Source organism: Neopsephotus bourkii, unplaced genomic scaffold, assembly GCF_033783945.1.
Source record: "Neopsephotus bourkii isolate Nb327-2 ecotype Australia unplaced genomic scaffold, CSIRO-AGI_Nbou_v1 NB_272, whole genome shotgun sequence".
Classification (NCBI taxonomy): domain Eukaryota; kingdom Metazoa; phylum Chordata; class Aves; order Psittaciformes; family Psittacidae; genus Neopsephotus; species Neopsephotus bourkii.
The window spans coordinates 21,391,523-21,412,935 of record NW_026900781.1 but is presented as its reverse complement, the minus strand read 5'-3'; the positions used below and the strand labels follow the sequence as shown (position 1 = coordinate 21,412,935).

At 39.7% G+C, this 21,413-nt stretch overlaps 1 protein-coding gene across 1 annotated transcript in view; it reads left to right on the top strand.

The window, feature by feature from the left end:
* The window catches only part of FBXL7 (F-box and leucine rich repeat protein 7), a 185,828-nt gene that overhangs the window by 29,400 nt on the left and 135,015 nt on the right, over nt 1-21,413 (top strand). The window contains exon 2 of the mRNA XM_061346713.1: nt 14,220-14,309. Within this exon, the coding sequence (XP_061202697.1) occupies nt 14,220-14,309 (90 nt within the window). The remainder of the gene's footprint in view (nt 1-14,219; nt 14,310-21,413) is intronic.

Here is a 21,413-nt window from a genome sequence, read left to right as displayed (position 1 = left end):
TAATAAATGAACATCACAAGAATCGGGTGGTTTAGGGCAGGATGGTGGGGAGCTGGAGACCAGCCAGGCTGCAGCATTGCTGACAAAGTGAGTGATGGCCCTTGCGGGGCTAACTGGGGTCCCAGGCAGGTGGGGGGAGGCCCAAGGGGGGGGTGAATGGGCATGGACAGGCAGGGCTAACAGTGCCCTCCAGGCTATAATGGCAGTGAGTTTCCCCTGGCATGATTTTAGATTCCCAGAAACCATCTAGACAAGAACATCCTGATCAAGAGACCATTTGAACTGTCATGTGTAATGGCCACCAACATTCCTACTGTATGTAAATGCGGCTAACCCCTTTGGCTTTCAGTGTCCTGAGCCAACTCAATCTACACCTTTGTCAAAGACTCATGTGGTTCAAGACCTAATCTACTTCTCATTATCTTTTTTTTTGGTTTTGCCTTACATGAAATAAATCCAGGCTGGTTATAAAGTTGACCTGTGTGAGCTACACTGGCTGCACCAAACTAAGGTTAAGCAGTTGCTGTGTGTGTCCTTGTCCTTCTTCCAGCTGCTTATCTTGGCCCTAGCCAAGACAGATTAGTGACTGTCATCTTCTTGTTGCTCTCTTTACTTCTGCTGCAGTTGTACCCTAGTTTCAATATTTTTTTTTCCTCTGAGGTGGTAATTCTGAATGCTATAGGTATGATTTGTTGTACTGAAGAACAGAATTACTTCTTGTCTGTACTGCAGAAAAGAGGACTGAAGCATGTCTTTCACAAAGATTTTAGATAAAACACATTCAGAGTTACTCAGTTCAATCTGAGCTTCACAGATATACTTCAGAGGATTTTTTTTATCCTCAAACTAGAACCAAACAATATTTATGCCAGTGGCATACATGCTACTAAATAGCTAGAATGAAAAAAAAAAACTTAAAAATTAATTACTGATTAATCAACAGGGTAGATATTACTTACTTTTGTTTTTTACTGAATGTGTCCTTCCCCTACTGTATTGATTATAAATAACAGGGCCTGGTGAAGGTCATAGGGCAGGCTAAATAATGTCTTTGTCTTTTTGTTCCTAGTCTGTTGGAATATCTTGGAGCATGCTATGCTTAATATAGATGAGGAAATTCTAATGTTTTATGGCTGATGTATTTATATTTAACTCTACTGGGAGTTTCCATGCCATGTCTCCATGTTCTCTGAAGGGAAGGTTTATGTGAAAGACAGCTGAAATACACATAATGCTGCAGAAGAAACAAAAATGCTGAATTGGCACTGAAAGCTACATTATTTCTATAGAGAATTTCTGTCCTGCTCAAATTCCGAGTATACATGAGCCTCTGTGTTGTTTTGGAAAGGATGGATTCTCATTGTTCAGACAGTAACTGCAGCAGCACATTGTAATATGCACAGTCTTTATACAGAATTAAGACCAGACAATTATTAAGGAATGCAGTTGAAAGTACAATAATTTTTTAATAGAAATAATGGAATTATTTCTATTATAAAGTGATCTATTAAAACTGTGCTTAAATAAAATCAGCCAGATACTGTGTTGTTTGTTGTTGTTTTGTTCATTTGTTTAATTTTTAATTGCCAGATGTCTGTGGTTAGTGCAGCGTTAGAGCTTCTTTAGATTTCATCCTCTTTTTTTCCTCCTTAACTCTGTGAAATTCCAAATTGATTGTCAAATGAACAGTGTGAAGCCTTAGTTTGATTTGGTTATCTTTTGTATGTACAGCTTCTCTCATAGTCTTAATTGTTTTTAAGTTGGTTGTGAGTGCTTACAAGTTTGGTTTCTGAACCTGGTGGTATGTAGCTATTTATTAAAAAAAATAAAAGTAAATGTGTTTCTCAAGGGTGCAGGTTATCTCCTTTTCTTTGACTTTAAGATACAAATTTGCATCACTGCATGGCTTTTTCACTGATCTTTTTAATTTAGTTTTCATAATCCTACAGTTTTTCAAAGTCTTTTCTTGCATTCTTGAGTCAGCCATTTCCCTTTCCCCCTCCCCCCTCCTCCCTCCCTGTATCCATCAGTGAAGAAAAGCTGGAAGTGACTGCTTATCTAAAGGAGTAAAATGATCCTTGACTGTTTTTCCTTAGCTGTCAGATTCCTTTGATCTTCTTTAATTGAAAAAGTCATTTTAGACTTTCAGATCTGTATTGTCACGTGAAAGATTTTCACATTGCTTTTCAGAGAGGGCATTGGTGCCAGAGTACTTTGTACACTGTCTCTGTAAAGGTATTTCACTTTCTCACCTTTTTATTGTTAACTCTGATTTAACTAGCTGTCAGCATTAAAATCTCGGGGCTATTGTGAGGTTGGTAATTGTGGTGTTACCGTGTACTATGCCAAAAGTACTGCTCTGCCAGCTCTGCTGCAGCAGCCATCTCCCACTGTGGGTTTCTTATGCTTCCACTGCATCCGATTAAGCAGTCATGCAATGATAGGAAGAAACTGTTTAGTTTGTTGATTTAGCTGATGACTAAGATGAAAAAGGAATTACTTCTTTAATCAGACCTGCCATCTATGCTATACAAGGTTGTACTAATTTAGTATCAGACCAGGAAAGTAAAAGACCTTCAGAAGAAACTTCTGTGTGAATGTTTTCATCATGGCAACCGAATTTGGTTAGATTTCAGATAATGGCATCAAAACTAGGCTGTGGGAATACTGATACCATGGGAGAGGTTTTGGAGATCTGTTACATGACAAAAAGCTCCTATCTGGGTGAAAAGACTTGTATGAAAATCTTGTCTTCAGTCAAGCTTGACAGATTGCAAATTGCTTTTATGCTCTCTGCTGCTGTGCTTGATAAGTTGGAGAATTTGCCTTCACTTGTCAACTTTTCCCAAGTGGTGTTCTGCAGACTAGTCATGCTAAGAACCAAGTCCACAAGGGAGGCTAAGAGCAAGGACCAGTGAAAGCTTGGTCAGCCTGGGAAGGGTCTGGTCAAGTTAGCAATGAGTAGTGTGTAGTAAGAATTCAGTAGAAGAGAGAAAAGTCAGCTATTGAAAACCTGTTGAGAGCTGGGAAGTGCACTGGGAGTACAACTTGCTTTGGATCCTACTCATGGATGAGCAAATGAAATTTTGCAAATAGACTGACTGGATAACTTTGCTTTTAGACTTTCTTTTGGATGGAGAGGTGAGGCGTGATTGGGGACTAAACACTGTATTTGAGAAAAGGTTCTGCATTCCCTGTAGTTACATCTTTAAGTGTAATATCATCATAATCTCTGAGATTGATGATGTTTTATAAGCTATAAGCAGGATAGCTGGACCTTGTTACCTGAATATTTACAGCCACTTTTGACTGTGAACATAGGACATCTGTTCATGCAGCAGTCAGAGGCACTTCATGTTTTGGTGCATGCATTGGATGAAGTTCTGGGAAATGGATGAAAATTATAATTGACAATATTGTAATTTTTGTGCTTTAAGTGAAATGAGCAGTAAGATTGATAATGCAAGTTAATGTTAACCTTTTGTGTTCAAATGCTGTGACTGGTTAGTGGAAATATAAATACAGATTTTAGTGTCAACAGTATTATTGTGGAAGACAAACATATTTGGTGGGTTTGATTTTGGACATCTGAACAGCTTGTTACTGTCTAATAAAATTCAGACCTATAGCAAATGCCTGATATGCTCCAGTGCAATAATAGGTTCTGCAGCCACTTCAGAATCTATACTGGTGTTTGTCCTGTCAGGCTATTGTCAGGCTATCCACACATTGGGGTGTCTCTTGATAATGTGTGAATGAAGTCTCCATCACTTTAGGTTTGGTATTGAACTGAATAACCATTGTCTTTTTTTAATATAAAAGATTAGAAATATGTTTAAATTATAGTGCAGTTGGGGGAAAACCAAGCAGCCTTTAGTGGAGAACTTGGCAATGAATTTATTTTCTCAGAGATAATTAAAGCAAAACAAAGTATTTTGTTTTGTTCCAACTCAACTATATTTTTTTTTGTGTGTTTAATAATTATTTTGGCTGTTGAATTAAAATAGTAAAGTTATGGTTAGATAGTGTATACTAAGGAAGCATTATTTCTAACTAAATTTTAGAACTGTATGCCTTGAGTAAATTCCCCTCTTAAAGCATGTTGGTGATTGGAAGACAACTTGTGATGAACACTCCAATACTGGATGAATGTAGCAGTTTCGAAGCAAACTCTGTGACTGGTAGGAAGGCTAAAGTTTTATTTCTGTGTTTCAGTGGTAAAATAAAAAGCTACAGTGGGAAAGGCTTTTGTAGTATGGGCTAAGTAAAAGGTTGTATTTTAAGACTCAGTTATGAGACGCCCTAATATTGTTAACAGGTAAAAAGAGATGTTACAGATTTCTTGTTTCCTCATTTGAGTTCAAGTAAGAAGTACACTTGCATTCTTTCCGTCTTAGGCAACATTACTTAAATAATATGTACCTCCTAGACTGAATTGTTTGTGTTTTTACCAGTGTTTGAAATGTAGACCTTAACACTTGAGGTGCGTGCAAGTTTTGGCTGCAAATTAACATTACCTTTTGGCACGCAGGCTGCTCAGTAGGCTTCAAAGAAAGGCCTTGTACCAGGGTAGTTTAGCACAATATTAGTTCTTTATAAACTCATCAGTGGTATGTGCTTGCTGTTCATCACTCTATTGTGAAATGCTTTTATAAGTAGAGATGTATCATCTTCAAAAATGGTGGTGAGTTTAGTAGTCCCATTTGCAGTTCTTGGTTAACAAGGCTTACCAGTGAATGCTGGAATTCACTAGAAAAGGAACCAGTGTCATCAACTGTTACATGAGGAGGTGAAGGTACAGGAGTGAGACAGGTTACTTCAGAAAACTAAAGTATCTGCCCTGCCTCTTCTCAGTCATTAGATGAATCCACTTGAAGACTTCATTATGTATTCAAGTCTTCATTATGTCATAAAGTCTTCAACCATTCTGAAGTCACAGTGAGTTTATTTGGCACCAAGTTATCAATGTCACGACTACCAACCCAGTAGACTTTCAGCACAGCAAGTAGATTTGTTTGCGTAGATGCAGATCCTTAAACTCAACCCAGCCTTTCTGAATAGACTTGTCTTGCTAGCTATAAGCATCATTCTGCTAAACAGTTCTGAAAAATTCAATCCCATACATACGTTAAAATGTAAATTTTCAAGCACTTTGCAGTATAGTGGGTAAACCATTGTTTCTTATTAGCTGTGGAACTTCCACTGTTGTATTTCTATCATAATTAAATCAGTCTTAATCTCCTTTGGTATTACAAATTCTCCTTGCAAATGGCTTGCTGAATCTTGTAACACTGTTTAAAAATAGGGACATTAATAGGCTGTGTCTCAAGGCTTTGCTACCTTGAGGCACCTGCCTGTGGCTGAGGGGCTCAGCGGTGCCCTGCAGTGGGGCCGTTGGAACTGACTGTGTCCAGCACTGGCAGCCCCAGCTGCTCTGCACAGGGAGACACTCAGGCAGACACCCTTGGCTAGCACCCAGTCACCCACACAAAGTACAGATGCCTAAAAATACTAAAACTTGCTAAGGTGAATGACTTTCTTCAGGAGGTACTTTAGTGCACTAGTTGTGTTCTGCTGGTGTTTGCAGGGGGGTTTGTAGCATGCTCTGGTACTTGAAGAGGTGAGGAAGACAGGGACCAGAAGAACAATAAAGGCCAAATTGGCCTCTGTAGCCTGAGTTGAAATTTAGCTTAAAACTGGCAGAAATGCTGCAGAACTAAGTATACTATTTCACAGCTAAGTTATGCCAATTTTTACAGCCAAATTAAGTGATCCTGGAAGCTGGAGTTATAATCCACATTATAATGTAAAAATGCTTGTATAGACTGTAATCTTGAAAGGTCTAGCAAATACTGTCCTGAAGTGCCAGGGCTACCACATGTCTGCAAACTCCATCTTCAGTGCACTCCCTGTGGAATATTCAGATTATTTCATTTCCTTGGGGTTGGAGTTTGTGCAGATTACTGTTTTGCTTGTTTGGGTTTTTTAATCATATCCTGACAAACGCTGGGTGGAATGAAATTTGGAGCCCATGCATGTTATGTTGGCATCTGTTTTATTTAGATTTTGGGGGAATCACTTGAGGACCCTACTCCTAAGTTCCTGGGGCAGAAAGACAATATGGGTTACTAAATTAGCACACAACCCATCCTGAAAGCAGCTCAGTGAGTGACAATGCTACTAGGTAGGTACCTTCAATGTTAAATCAGTGGTAGTTTGTTCAGCAGCGAATAGTTAATAAATGGAAACCATTTTTTTGTCATAGAATTTCCAATGGTAGAAATGTGAAGTCAAAGGAGAACAATTGGGGTTGGGGGTTGACCTGCTGGAAAGTAGTGAAGGGGAAAGGGACCTGGGGGTCTTGGTGGATAGGGGGATGACCATGAGCCAGCAATGTGCCTTTGTGGCCAAGAAGGCCAATGGCATCCTAGGGTGTATTAGAAGGGGGGTGGTTAGTAGGTCAAGAGAGGTTCTCTTCCCCCTCTATTCTGCCTTGGTGAGGCCGCATCTGGAATATTGCATCCAGTTCTGGGCCCCTCAGTTCAAGAAGGACAGGGACCTGCTGGAGAGAGTCCAGCGCAGAGAGACAAAGATAATTAAGGGAGTGGAGCATCTCCCTTATGTGGAAAGGCTGGGGGAGCTGGGTCTCTTTAGCTTGGAGGAGACTGAGGGGTGACCTCATCAATGTTTACAAATATGTAAAGGGTGAGTGTCAGGATGATGGAGCTAGGTTTTTTTCAGTGATGCCCGGTGATAGGACAAGGGGCAATGGGTGTAAACTGAAGCATAGGAGGTTCCATGTGAACATCAGGAAGAACTTCTTTACTGTGAGAGTGACAGAGCACTGCAACAGGTTGCCCAGGGGGGTTGTGGAGTCTCCCACATTGGAGATATTCAAGGCCCACCTGGACAAGTTCCTGTGTGATGTACTCTAGGTTACCCTGCTCTTGCAGGGGGGTCAGACTAGATGATCTTTTGAGGTCCCTTCCAACCCTTGGGATTCTGTGATTCTGTGATTGTCCACAGTGTGTCGTCCAACTTTGCCTTTACTGTGGATAAATGTATTGATATAGTGTATCTTTAAAGGATGCTGTGTACCCTCAAAACCTAAGTATTCCAGCAGACTGCTGCTTTCACAGTATCACAGTATGTTAGAGATTGGAAGGGACCTCAAAAGATCATCTAGTCCAATCCCCCTGCCGGAGCAGGAACACCTAGATAAGGTTACACAGGAATGTGTCCAGGCGGGTTTTTAATGTCTCCAGAGAAGGAGTGGGGATGCTTGGAAATCTACTAGAAGTCTGTGATCTCCAGAGGTACAGATTGTAAACAAGACGGATTTGAGGGTTTGGACACTTGGGCCAGTGTGTAATGTGTGTTGTAGAAACAGGAGAAGGAAAAGAGATTTTTCTTTCCTCTTGCATAATCTTTGATGCTTTGAGGTTTGGATTGCTTTTCCTGGATCTCTTCTTGATGCAGTTGGTATATACTTGATTAAAAAAAATCTTGTCTGATGATATAAAAGAGAAAGTAATGATCATCTAGTAAAAAGCCATATGTATATGCCCTTTCATGTTCAGAAGCTGAATTGACTAATGTAATTTGTGTAAGAATTGATAGTTTAAGTAAGCAAATCACTTCACTGTAATGCTTTTGGACAATTAAAAATTAATGGCTCTTATTATTCTGGACTTTGCTGCTTTTTGCCTTTTTTTTCCCCTCAATTACTATATTTTCTTTTTCTGTTTTGGCATTTTGTCTTGTGTTTCACTTCAGCATGGATTTGGCCCCACTGTCCGTTTAACTCCCGAGGTAACTGTCATTGCCTGAAGGCAGTGCTGAAGGCAGATGTTATTGGATTAAAACTTGATGTCAAAAATAATACTGCTGTTATTTTCTAAGAACTCAGCCTGTTTGTACATGATCTTAGAAGAGCACGTAAAATACAGCACAAAACCACCTATGCATCTGAATCCAAGAGCAAATGTGCTGAAAAAAATCCCAGTAAAACCATTCCAGAGCAGAGTGAAAGGGATCCACTGCCAGGACACACCATCTACCACACAGGTCAATGGGCCTTGCGTTTCTTACAACTTGCATAACATGATTCAAGCAGCCTCTGTTTATCTGACTGGATGTGCAGTAACAATGAGGAAAATAACAAAATGCAACAGGTGGAGGTCATATAGTTAGAAGTGTGTCTTGTCACATACTGTTAATACTGTGACAGGCTTCGCATATGTGCTTCTGAAACTGGGTGTTTTTTTTTGGTCTTGGACAGTCAGAATGTATATTCCCACGTAAGTTTAAATTGCATTGCTTCTGTCCTGACTTATTTGTGACACTTGTCAGTGGTGAGTGTGACTGGCAGAATCCAAAGGTTGCTCTTCATTGGTCCATGCTACTTCCAGTGTTTGTCAAATACTTCCATTTGGCTAAGATGCCTTGTGTGTATTTAGTCTTGATTCTGTCATGCAAGTTTTAAGCAACCTGAAATACATTGATAGAGGTGTTTTGGATTGCTAATGGGTATGCTTATTGGGGGGTGGGAGGGAAGATTATAACTAGTTATACAAGTAGCAGGAAAAAGCTATTGCTTTTTTTTTCAGCAATATTGAAGTCTGGAGCAAGACCACCCAGTTCTATGCACAGCCTTCTAGTAGTGCTTCATTGGATAGTCTGTAGTTTCTCATTAATATACTTATTTATTCTGGTGGCAAAACTGAAGGTGCAAACACTTTTTGTAAACCAAACAAGCCTAACGTTTTAGTCTGTTTGTGATGGAAAGAAAATTGAACACATTATTTTAATACTCGTAACACCAAAAGAGACCAGGTAGATTTAATAGGGCTATAGGATTACTGAGTACAAAGACATCTATAACAAAAAAAAAAAAATAAAATCCTTGGCTACAAAGAGCTGGATACAGAGACAGTGTTCAGAGGAAGTGTCTCTTATACACTTGCCTTATTCTAATTTTCTTTCCAGCAAGATCAAAATAAAACGTGTAGGAAATAGTATAATAGGTTAGATGGCTGCAATCTTGTTCCTATGACTATTTTAAGACTTTGGCACTGACTAGTAGATGGAAAAAAATATCCATGATCTTGCTTCTTCAGGAGCAGGTCAGAGACATAATTTGAATTGCAACTGTGCATCTCTGTCATTCTTTGCAGGTGTGGTGAAGTCCATATTACATTTACTCCTGGTGTGAATTATGTTGTATTATAGGAAAATTGCTTTCTTCTCCCATATTTACCTACAACTATAGTACAGTTTGCTTTCTTTTGGATTCCAACTTCTGGCTTAGAAATAAAACACCATTGAAAGCACAACGGTAACTCTAGACAATGGCAAGTCATAGAATCATAGAATTGTTTAGGTTGGAAAAGCCCTCAAGATCATTGAGTCCAACCATTAACTTAACACTGCCAAGTCCACCACCGAACTATGCCCTTAAGTGCCACATCTACATGTTTTTTAAGTACCTTCAAGGATGATTACTCCACCACTTTCCTGGGAAGCCTGTTCCAATGCTTGACAACCCTTTTGGTGATGGGATTTTTCCTCATATCCAATCTAAACCTCCCTGGCACAACTAGAGGCGATTTCCTCTTGTCCTATCACTTTTTACTCAGAAGAGACTGACACCTACTTCACTACAACCTTTCAGGTAGTTGTAGAGAATAAGGTTCTTCCTGAGTCTCCTCCAGACTAAACAACCGCAGTTCCCTTAGCCACCCCTTAATAAGGCTCGTTCTTTATTCTCTAGACCTTTCACCACCTTACTGCCTGCTGTTGGTGCTCTTCCAGCACCTCAAGGCAGATAATACCCTGAGAAAATCACTGCAGAAGAGCCTAGCTCAGGTGAGCTAGGCCTGCAAATTCATGCTACTTGCTGAATGTTTGGAAGCACCATTCCCATATACTAATTTGTCTCTTTCATTTATCTTGCCGTATGCTTCCTAAAAATACTATGTGGCCATCAAGTAAGGCATGGCAAAAGGCTTCCTGTATTGAGTCAAGTGTTTTCTGAATTTAGGGTTAAATGGTGTCTCCTCTAGCACAGAAACTCTGCTTGAAACGTTTGAATTTAAAAGTTCCTGATTTGTTACAGGATCATCATCAGAGCAAAATAAATAAATAAATCTTATGTTTTAATGTAATTTCATGTATTTTGATTTGTGCACATTGCTTGGCCTGTCACTGGGCAATGCTGAACAGAGCCTGGTTCCTCCTTCTTCACGCCTTTTGTTCAGGTATTTATATATATTTGTAAGATCTCCCTGAGCCTTTTCTTCTCTAGGCTAAATGATCCCAGCTCTCAGCTTTTCCTTTTAGGAGAGATGCTCTAGTCCTGTTGTCTTTATGGCCCTTCTCTGGAATCTCTTCAGTATGTCCCTACCTATCCTGTACTACAGAACTGAGAACTGGGTCCAACACTCCAAATGTGTCTCACGAGTGCTGAGCCGAGGTGAGGGAGGAGTATCACCTTGTCATGGTTTAAGCCCAGCCAGCAGCTCAGAACCACACGGCTGCTCACTCACTCCCCCCGCCCTTCCTCCCCCTGCTCCTGGAGGGATGAGGAGGAGAAGGAGGAGAATCGAACGAATGTAACTCCCACAGGTTGAAATAAGAACAGTTTAGTAACTAAGGTATAACACAAATCACTACTGCTGCCACCAGTAATAATAATGATAAGGGAAATAACAAGGGAAAAGAATACAACCACTCACCATCCGCCAACCGATACCCAGCCTGACCCAAGCACTGATCTAGCCCTTCCAGGTAACTGCCCCCAGTTTATATAGTGAGCATGACGTGCTGTGGTATGGAATACCTCTGGTGAGTTTGGGTCAGGTGTCCTGTCTCTGCTTCCTCCCAGCTTCCCCTTCTCCCTGGCAGAGCATGAGGATCAGAAAGTCCTTGGTCAGAGTAAACGTTACTGAGCAACAACTAAAAACATCGGTGTTATCAGCGCTGTTCCCAGGCTGAAAGTCAAAAACATAGTGCTGCACCAGCTACTAAGAAGGAGAAAAATGGCTGCTACTGCTGAACCCAGGACACACCTCCTTCAGCCTGTTGGCTACATTTCTCCTAATGCAGCCAATGGTGCTGTTGGTCTTCTTTGTCACACAGGCCCATTGCTGGCTGATGTTCAACTTGGTGTCCTCCTGGATTGCCAGATCTTTGTCAAAACACCTTCCAGTTGCTCAGTCCTTGGTGCACACTGGTACATGGCATTATTCTTCCCCAGATGCATCACTTCGCATTTCCTTCTGTTGAACTAACTTTCTGAGCTTCTTTTCAGCCCATTTTTCTCAGCCTGATCAGGTCCCTCTGAATGGCAGTAACCTCATGGTGTATCAACCATTTCTCCATGTTTTACATTATCTGGGAACTTTCTGAGGCTGCACTTTCTCCCATTATCGAATCCAAGATTTTGGAGAATACTTAGATACCCTTACATGTTAGCTCTTGTATGTGTGCACGAGTCTACAATAGCCAGATCTAGCTGACTAGAAGTGAATGGTTTTGTTTTGCACTAAAAGAATAGATACAGCATCTGCTAGTCTATTTAAAACACATTGAAAATATACTAGAAAGTATCTCCTGCTTTTCCCCCACCCCACGCACATGAATAGAGTTTCAGGGTAGACAGAGAGAAAGAAGGCTTGTTTCAAGGCTGTATACAGCTGGAGAAGACTCTAACTGTATCATAAAATATCAAGAGTGTAACTGCAGGAGGAACTGGTATCCAACCAAAGCAGTAACTACTATGGATTCTTTCTCTTAATTTCTAGTTTTAACTTCTCCCAAGAAGTTAAAATGTTTTGAAGTTCAAGTAGATTTAAATGGTAAGTATTTAGACTTACAGCTGGTATTTCACAGTTCCTACATAAGTATACAGTTGTAAGTGTTGCTATTGGATGTACTGGCAGTCTGCACCCTGCAGTGACTAAAATATTTCTGTTGTGCTCCTGGAGGCTTGCTTGTACATGGTGTAAATAGAAATATTATTGATGTTAATGAGGGAGGTACATAGCTGCAGGAAGTATTCACCTTCTGAAAACAACCTATGCCACAGATGACCACCCAGTAGTTCTGCTGTTGTTTAGTATCACTGACTTCCTTTTCCCCAGTGTGTATATATATATATATATTTATGAGAAAATCCTGTTTATATTTTTCCAGTTGGTGATTTTTTATTTTTTTTTTGGTGCGTGTGTGTGTGGTTTTTGGTTTTGGTTTTGTTTGGTTGGGTTTTTTTAGTTTGTTTGTGGTTTGTTGTTTTTTTTGTTTGTTTGGTTTTTTCCCCCATGGTCATGGTTGGGTTTTTTTTCTTAATCTGTTAAGGAGTGCTGATGTTCCTTGATAGGCTCTCTGCTTCTGCAGTTACAGTGCTTGGTACATGAGGAGTTGCTGGTAATGGTGATTCTATCTAAATATCTTGTGGTTAATGACTTGATTATTAGCTATTGCAGATATTTCAAGTTCTGTGGCTTCTTCCTTGGAAAAAAACTATTTTACACTTTTCTCACCTGCCTTTCTTCTACTCTAGTTGCCTTAGCTGGAGAGTTATTTTGGGGCAGTCATTTCTATGAAGACCACAGTCCATAACTCGAACTCATGTCACGGCTTGAGAGCAATTGAAGTGATATTCAAGAGGCATTGCTTCTTGGGTTTGCTTAACTTCTTAAAGGAATGTAAAAAGCAGTTAGTGAATCACTGAAAATACACACCCCCCCTTCACCCCACCCAACTACTAGTCTTAGCCATTTATTTTTTTACTTCTTTCTGGCCTCTTTAATATCCTTTTACTCCGCAATCATCTCAAATCTGAGCATGTTAACTTAAGCAACTTCATGTGGGAGAACGATTCTCTAGGGCTAGCTGACGGATTAAGTGGCAGTATCTTGGTTGTGAAGCAACCTACGTTTGCACATTCTCCAGTCGTTTCCTATTAAAACTTAAATCCTTGTTCTGTTGTGGCACCTTTAAAAAGCAGACCTCCTCCTTTACATCTAATGTTATGAAAACCAGGCATACTGTAACCCAGAACCCCAAGGAATGTTTGATTGAAATAACAGATCAGAAAAGTCTCTTGCTAACATTCCTATAATTATAGGTTTACCCAAGTGACAGAAGCACAGTGTCTGCTAGCTTTCTGCATACCGCCTAATTTTGGTTGAAAAGTCAACATAGCTCTTACAGGCTTCACTGATGCAGTGTCTGTGGGGATAGATAATTGTTTAAAATGTAACAGTATTCATTGCCTTTCCTCTTTCTAGAGTTATCTCATGTATTGCTGATTGGTTGATCTGGTTTCTGCTGTGGAACTGAATGTATTCCCTGGAAGTAGTAGTAAACTGAGTAGAATGAGTGAGGGGAAACGGAAGTGACTCATTCTTAGGTGGTCAGAGGAAAAAGAAAGAGAACTTTGCTTTAGCGCCCTCCACTCTTCTGTGGTATCTATCACCGTTATTTTTTATCTTTGTATTTGGATTTTTTTTTCCTGTTACCAACAGGTATCTGGTTTGACATACCACGTACAGGTCTGAGGGCACTGATGCGGGAAATGCAGGAAGAAGTCTTTAGAGAGTAAGAGAAGAAACATCCATTGGTTCTGAATTTCACTTTAAAAATGAAAAGTGAAGAGCAGCAATTGTAAGAGTTAGTTTTAAAAGGGTGTATTAAATCAAGCAGTGAGCATGGTGCAGGAGGAAAAAGCAGACACTTTGCTATCATTTTTCACGAGACAAAGTGACTTGAATACATGCTGCGGACACATAAACCAAAAATTTAAATTCATTTAACAAATTTTGACTTTAACCCTCCATGCTGATGAGGGTCAGTGTCCATTTGTCCTGACCTGTGTTAGGAGTATTTGAATGGGAAAACTGATCATGAAAGTCCTCCTCAGGTTGTTAATCACAAACTTTTCATTTACAGTGGAGCTTGGCAAATATGTAATGACAGCCCCTGTGACACAGAAGGCTGTTTGCAGTTCTAGTACCTGTAAAGATGTACATGCTATACGCTATAATGCAGTTAACTTCTCCCCCACTGTGTACAAAATGAACATGAGCTGCTTTAAACTTGGTTTAAAGCTTCCTGGAATTGTTCCAGGTCCGTGATACGGAAGGTCTTTCTATTTCACTGTTGATACTTATGTTTGTTCTCTCTCACACCCTGTCCACCTTTTTCTTCCTTTGCAGGCAAAGGCAGCTCAAGCATCTCATCCGACGTGAGTTCAAGTACAGATCACACACCCACCAAAGCCCAGAAGAATGCAGCTACCAGTGAAGGTAGGCACCTGGTACTCATTACCCAGGTCAGGCTTCCCAGCATAATCCTAGCAATTTTCAGAGAAGCGGCGCTGCCTCTGTGTTCCTCCTGTGTACAGTACTATCAGCATATAGAAATGAAAAAACAGTTCTTCAGAAATTAAAACCCTTTTCCACTCCTACCTGCTGTACTTTCTGATTTAAGCTTGTGACAAAGGATGTAAGATACTTTTGCAGAACAAAAACGTAGAGGGTTTTGAGTAACTTTGTATGTTACTTTTTTTCAGGAAAAGCTTTTTTATGGGCAATTTCATGTGATCAGATTTTGAACTTCTTTTTGAACAATATACCTAATGGAAGCTTTTTGACATAGGTTCTAAGTTAAATCTCAGCCTCTTATTTTCATACTATGAACACCATGAAACGCAGGTTGGTTATACCAAGTTTTCAAAAGTTTAGCTATAGACATGAAAAGCGGACAAGGATTTAATTAGATCAGCACATGACACCTAGAACTACTGGTGTGTGTGATCATCCAGAACTAGATTTTTAGCGTCTAGGGAAAGGCGGTGGTCTTACGCGTCACTATTAATACAATGTTGTACTAATTAGAATATGAACAGAGAAATGCTGATCCTTCCCTGATGCCTTCTTAGGTGTGAGTAGGTGTGCTCTGTTAAATGAAAGTGTATTGGCTCTAGTTTTTACAAGTGTTTTCGGAGGCTGAGAGGAAATCATTAAATCTCTATGTAGCTTAATGATGTAAGATGAAAGGCCTTTTTTTTTTTTTTTTAAGTGATAAACATATATGCCTTAGCTAGCATTTCTGCTCAGCTCTGTCACGGGAAGTTGGCTGAACTTGGTAGTTACCAAACAATAATTCTGATTTCTTACACTTCTGTCCTTACAAATTAAGTTAAAAGCTCTGATTACTCTGTCTGGCTTTATTTCTTGTGGTTAAAGGAAATCATAGACTTTGGATAGCTCTAGTTTGGCAAGTCTGACTACGACTGTAGAATCTGTACAGTAAAAGCAGTTCATGTAGGTGATAAATGATCATAAAAATCACTAGAGTTTATTGTTAGGCATGCATCATGCCATATCAAGAATGAAGATCAAGCATCTGAGAATCATGAGAGATACCGATTTAGACTCTTTACTTTTTAGTCTATGCAATAAATTTAACAATAAATAAATGGTTAATAAAGATAGGTTGAATAGTAAACTTCATGTTTCTGTAAGCCTTAGATTCAAAAGTTTTAAGGTACCTACAGAAGGTGAATTGCCAAGATGCAAAATATATGTAGGAAATGCATAAAAGCATTTTTACTTCTATGTATGACAGCTGGGGATGGGGTGGGGTGGTGTTAGAAACCACAATGGAATAGTGGAAACTCTGAAGTCAGTACTTAACAATTGCTTTAAATTTCTGTTTCGCTTCAATCAGTACAGCATGTTTTTTTCCCCCTTATTTTCAGATCAGATAATGTGAAGTAATCCTTTACTAATCTCTAAGATTTATGTTCTTAATCTAGCCCATTGTAGAGCCAGTGAATACTAATGTTGACCCTGAAAATCTTCACCACTTGTTTGCAGCTGATTAATTCATTAGTGAAGGGAGGCTTAAATGCAGGCCAGCAGATGATGTAGTAAAGATGTGTTTTTATTGGTTCTCTTGCAGTTTCAGAAAGTTCAGAGCAGTGGAGTTGCATATTCTATACTTGGAGTCAATTTCAGATGTAAGCCTAGGCTTTTATTGATGTCCCATAGGAAAGTGTGATGTGACACTTTGACAACAGCTGAAGTAGCCTCTTAGCCTGTGCTACTACTACTTTCCCACTAAGTTTTTCTGCTGAGAAGTTACTAATGTGGATCTGTTTAATGTAAATTGCCCTAATGTGGATTGTTGTATAATCTGGAAGATAGTGAGAGTTGTAACCAGGCAGCATATGAGTTGCATGAAGGCAAGTGAGAGCAGAGGCATGGAAGTGGTGCTAGGGAAAAGCAGGTACTGTTGAAGCCAGTGCTGTTACTGAAAGGCACATTTATCAGCTGATGCATGTCTGGATGCTTTACTAATGCTGCCTCTTTTCCCCATGCACAGGAGACTTATGCTGTAGGAGGATTCAGCTGAACAGAGAGACTCATACCTTCTGCAAGATGAGCAGAGTTCTGTGTTTCCAAGACTGAATACTTTTATACTATTCAGTTATAGAGTGGTGTCTAGGGACCAGCTAAGAACAGCAGCCTGACTGTGTTTGATGTTGTACAAGCAGTGGTGGTTATGTCTTGTAATTGGGGTGTTTACATAACATTTTATAACTGTTAATTAAATTCACCTTTATAGCACTCCATGCTCTAGTATTTGCTTGCCATGATACAGTAGTACCTGCCCACCCTGGAGACTGGTAAGCGTATCTTGCTCTTCACCGCGAGACTGATATATTGCAGGGACAGAAAGCTCCAATTCTGCTCTTTGCTGTAGTTGTGTATTGTAAATTCATAGCGCTGTATGATGTTCTATGAGTGAGCCAAGTGTTGTGTGTGGCAAGAAGTGTTTGTCGTAGGTATTGAGTGAGGGTCTACGAAACATTGCAGGTGGACTCTGCCTTCACTGGCATGTGAAATGGCCTTAATTGAACAAGTTGCAGACAGGTTCTTTGCATCTTTTGAACTTCTAGTGGCAGCTGAATTCCTGAGTGCCCAGTTCTATGAAGAGCGTAGAATTTTTACATGAGGCTGAAGGCCTTTCAAGGCTCCTGCTTTCCCGCTTTGCTAACAGACCTAATGCTTTCCAGTTCTGCACAGCATGTCTTCTGTTTCTGTAAGGCAGTTGACACACTTATTGAAGTTGAATCACTGAAGTGCCTTGAAACAAGTAGAAAAGAAATCTGTGGGACTGAATGATACAAGCTCTGAGGTACTCTACAGCAGAGAAGCAGTTGTGTGAAGTACCACTAAGGCAGGCATTGAGTCCCAGGGATTGCAAAAATATGTCAAGCAGGACTCCTGCTTGAAAGAGCAAACAGTCTTAGGAAATATCTGACAGCAGGTGTTATCTTGACAACAGTTTGAACAATTAAATGAAACACTCTTCTTCTTGTCTACTGCAACCATTATTTGTCATGTTTCAGTGCTGCGATGTTTCTGTGTAGGATGGGTACATGAAATGGATAACAAGCTACTTGAAATGGCTTATGTGGTGTTTCAGTCCTAGGTATGCTGTTAAGGCAAAATCAGTTAAATCTCTTGATGAAAATGGGAGATGCAGTTACTGCCAAAATATGGTATCCTCCCTCACATTGTAGGTTCTGAGCCTCTGTAGGGTTGTGGAAGGAGATTTTATGTTTCAAAGAGGCAAAATGTTCGTCATGCTGTTAAATGTGCCCATGTGAACTACTCATTGTCTGCCAGTGAAGAAGAGACAATTTGCATTAGTATCCTTAGCCAAATAATAATGACGACAGAGTCAGGAAGTCATAACTTCCTAAATTCAAATTTGAGATACCAGTGATGCACTTGAGAGGGATGCAAAGGTGAGTCTGTACTGGTGTGCAGAAACTGGATTCCAGTCACTCTCATTGTGACTTTCTGTACTTCAGTGAAGGGCAGATGGCAAAAAATAGATGTCTGGTCCTCTCTTTAAATCAGAGGATGCTGTAAGTGCTGTTTGGCTACAGCATGGCTCAGAAGGAAGCATGGTGGACTATGAGTGTGCATGCACGCTGATACGTCTACTGTGTCTCTTTTTCTGAGAATACAATTTTCTTTACCTTTGAATATACACTGCCATTTACTTCTTTTCCAGTCTCAGACATTGTCTGCAATTCTTTGCCCCATCAATCAATTACAGTTAGTAACTTGAGAATGCATGAGTTTTTGCTACCCCCTGTTGCTTTTCTGGCAAATGAAAGTCTAAATGGATTTTTGTGGGCCGTTTAAATGCAATTTGCTAGACACAGTCTCAGCTGGAATATTATTGTCTAAAACCTGGGTTAGAAGATCAGACTGAATGTTTTTGTATGGGCTTACCTTCATCAGGGAGCTTTCTTCTAACACTTACCTGCAGAGAGTGGAATGCTCTGTCCAGGGTGGATGCTTCATATTGACTTGACTGTTTTTCAAATAAAAAATCAATACTGTTTGCATTTCATGTATATGGCTCTTAAACAGTAATCCAGAGGCAGCTTTAAACTGAGAGCTTGTGTATGTGAGCTCCATGTGCGAGTTCCAATTTATATCTCAGTTTCTATAAAATCAAATTGAAGGATTAGCCCTGTAGCAAACCACTGTTTTAGCAGAGTGACTCAGTGCTGAAATATCTCTGAATATACCCTGTTAAAGATTTGTATTTTGAATTTTGCTGAAATACAGTCAGGTCAGCTGCTGTATTCTGCAGAAGTTAAGATTAGTTCTGCTTTTAGTGCTGTTAACTTTCAGGGACCTTCAAAAGGTAAGTATTTAACTTTTTTGTTTGCTTTACTTCCCCAGTAGTCTGGGACTCTGGCTTCCTCATACGATGCTCATGTACCATAATATACTTAAAAAAAACCTGTGTTTGGAAAACAGGAAAATTAAGAGAACACAGCTTTTTCACTCATTAGCACTGCAATGTATGCTTACTGTGGAGATCACCCACATTTGTTTTGGCAGTATCTGTTTGCATGCATCTCAACAGAAGAGGTACTTCTCATGAACTTTAGGTGTATCTCCTGCGTTGGAGATATTCAAGGCCCGCCTGGACAAGTTCCTGTGTAATGTACTCTAGGTTACCCTGCTCTTGCAGGGGGTTGGACTAGATGATCTTTTGAGGTCCCTTCCAACCCTTGGGATTCTGTGATTCTGTACTAAAAGGTTGTATTCTTTCTTTTTTATTTGGGCTTTTTAGTGGTTCTGGTGGACTTGGCAATACTAGTTTAACAGTTGGACTTGGTGACTTAATGGTCTTTTTCCAGTCTAAACAGTTCTTTGATTCTGGAAGAAGCAGTCTCTATAGCCTGACTGGAGTAAGTACATTCATTAGGAACCATTCCCCTCATTAAATAACATCTGGGGTAACTGTGTGAAAATGCAGCATTTTGCAAATATGTACTGCTTTAATTACTCATGGAGGAGTGTTACTTCATACCTTGTGCAAGATGATACCTGGCTAAGATTGATCAAGATGTGTTGCTGTGGTCCTCAGCATCCTTTTGTGGTGGGTCTTTGCCACTGAATCTACTGAGTGCTGCTGCATGTTATGGTTCTGCTGTCTGTTGTCTTCCCCTGGCACTTTATATGTCCCAGAGAAAAGGATGTCTGTGAATGAGGAACTAGTTTTCTTTAAGAGATGGTTTTCATTCTGCTAAAGTCCTTGAAAAAGAGCAATCAAAAAATATTCTCCAAAAAACAACCAACCAAAAAAGAAAAAACAAGCAAACACCCAAAACCAATCCATGAAACACCAAGCAAAATCCTGGAACAAACCAGCACAATAAACCAAAAGTAACTAAAACCAAGCAAACCCACCAAAACCCAAACAAATAACACCCTCTCTAACCCCCCAAAAATACCCCCCCCCCCCAAAAAAATCATTAACCTCTCCCTGCCAAAAAACAACACCACAGATATATTTGGGTTCTGTGCCTTTCATTTCACCTTACAAATGAGGGAATAAAGTACGCATTATAGGATATATTCAGGGGGGATGACATTCTGTTAATTTCTCTTGGCTACATGATCACATTCTTCTAAATGTCTGGGGGTCTTTTGGTTCTCCAATTCTTAATTTGCTCAATGAATTTAAGAGGAATGGTCTTTGCATTGTGCACAATGATGGACACTACAAAAAATTTGTAAAGATGGAATGTGTCATTTGCTACTGAATGCTTTTGGTATTTAAAATAGTTCCTGATAGAGAACCAGCTCAGACTGAGATCCAAGTGAGTGCAATCCTGATCTTATTTCAGAGGAAGATAAAAATCTTAGGGAAACAGTTTGCAAATAGGCAACCATTCTGTGTATTATGGTTCACATAATAAGGTAGGTAGCTATGTTTAATATACTGGAGTTCCATTGAAGCTTCTGAGTAGTTTGTATATCCTCTCAGGGCATTATGCTCACTAACTGTTGTGTCAAAAGACTGTTGCTGAAGAGATGCTGCTTTCCACCCAGTTTTTCTTAATGATCCTTTTGGCAGAAAAAGCTCTTTAGGTATTTTGATCCCTTCCTACACATGATACCTGCTAGGAGATCTTTTCCTGCTTCAGTTCTTTAACTTTTTTCCTTTTTAGAAGTTTACTAATGCAGTATCAGAAATGAAAACCTATATATATGTTCTTTTTGGATGTGTGCAAGTATGAGGCATTATTCCTAAATCTTTTGATGGCAGTTCTTTTATGCTTTTCTCCATCCTCATGTCTTTTCAGTGTCTTAGTGGGAATAAGGGCTCTTGGTTCTACTGTTGAAGTATTGTCTAAGCAGACTTTCTGTGCACCAAACCATGTCTGAATTTTATATGAATGCTTGAATTTGCCCTTGCTTACTTGGAACTGGGCTGTGATTCAGTTGGCTTTGAGTGAACTGTAGCTGTTTTGAGTTGGTAGTGAAACTGGAGACCAGGTGAGTTTCCTGGGGTTTTGTGTTACTCTTCTAGCAGTGGAGTTCTCTAGAAAAGTGAAATGTTGCATTACTAAATGTGCCAAAAAAAAAATCATTTGAAGCCAAAAAACTGGGGAAGAGTAAAGGGGGGATGGAGGCTTGACAGTTAATAAATCCAAAACTATAAACACTTTGGCAGAATAAACAGAGCTCACTATTTAAATTCCTCTAACCAGCATATCTGAATTCGTATGCTAATATAATCACCTTGAACATGTGGAGGTACAAAGTAGTATAGAGGTTGTTCTTAGGCACTATTTTTCTGTCTAACCACATCTTGTTGCACTTTTGCTATCTAATAGGCAGTGTTCCTGCAAAGCTGTTCTGCTAATTATAACAATACCATTGCAATCAGCATTTAAATCAGAGTTCAGATACAAGGCAAAAGTAGTTGGGACATTGGCAAGGTTAAAGCTGCAAATTGAAACCTTACGTTATTCTGGCTAATTTGTACCAAAATGCTATAGCCAAATGTTTAAAACTTGC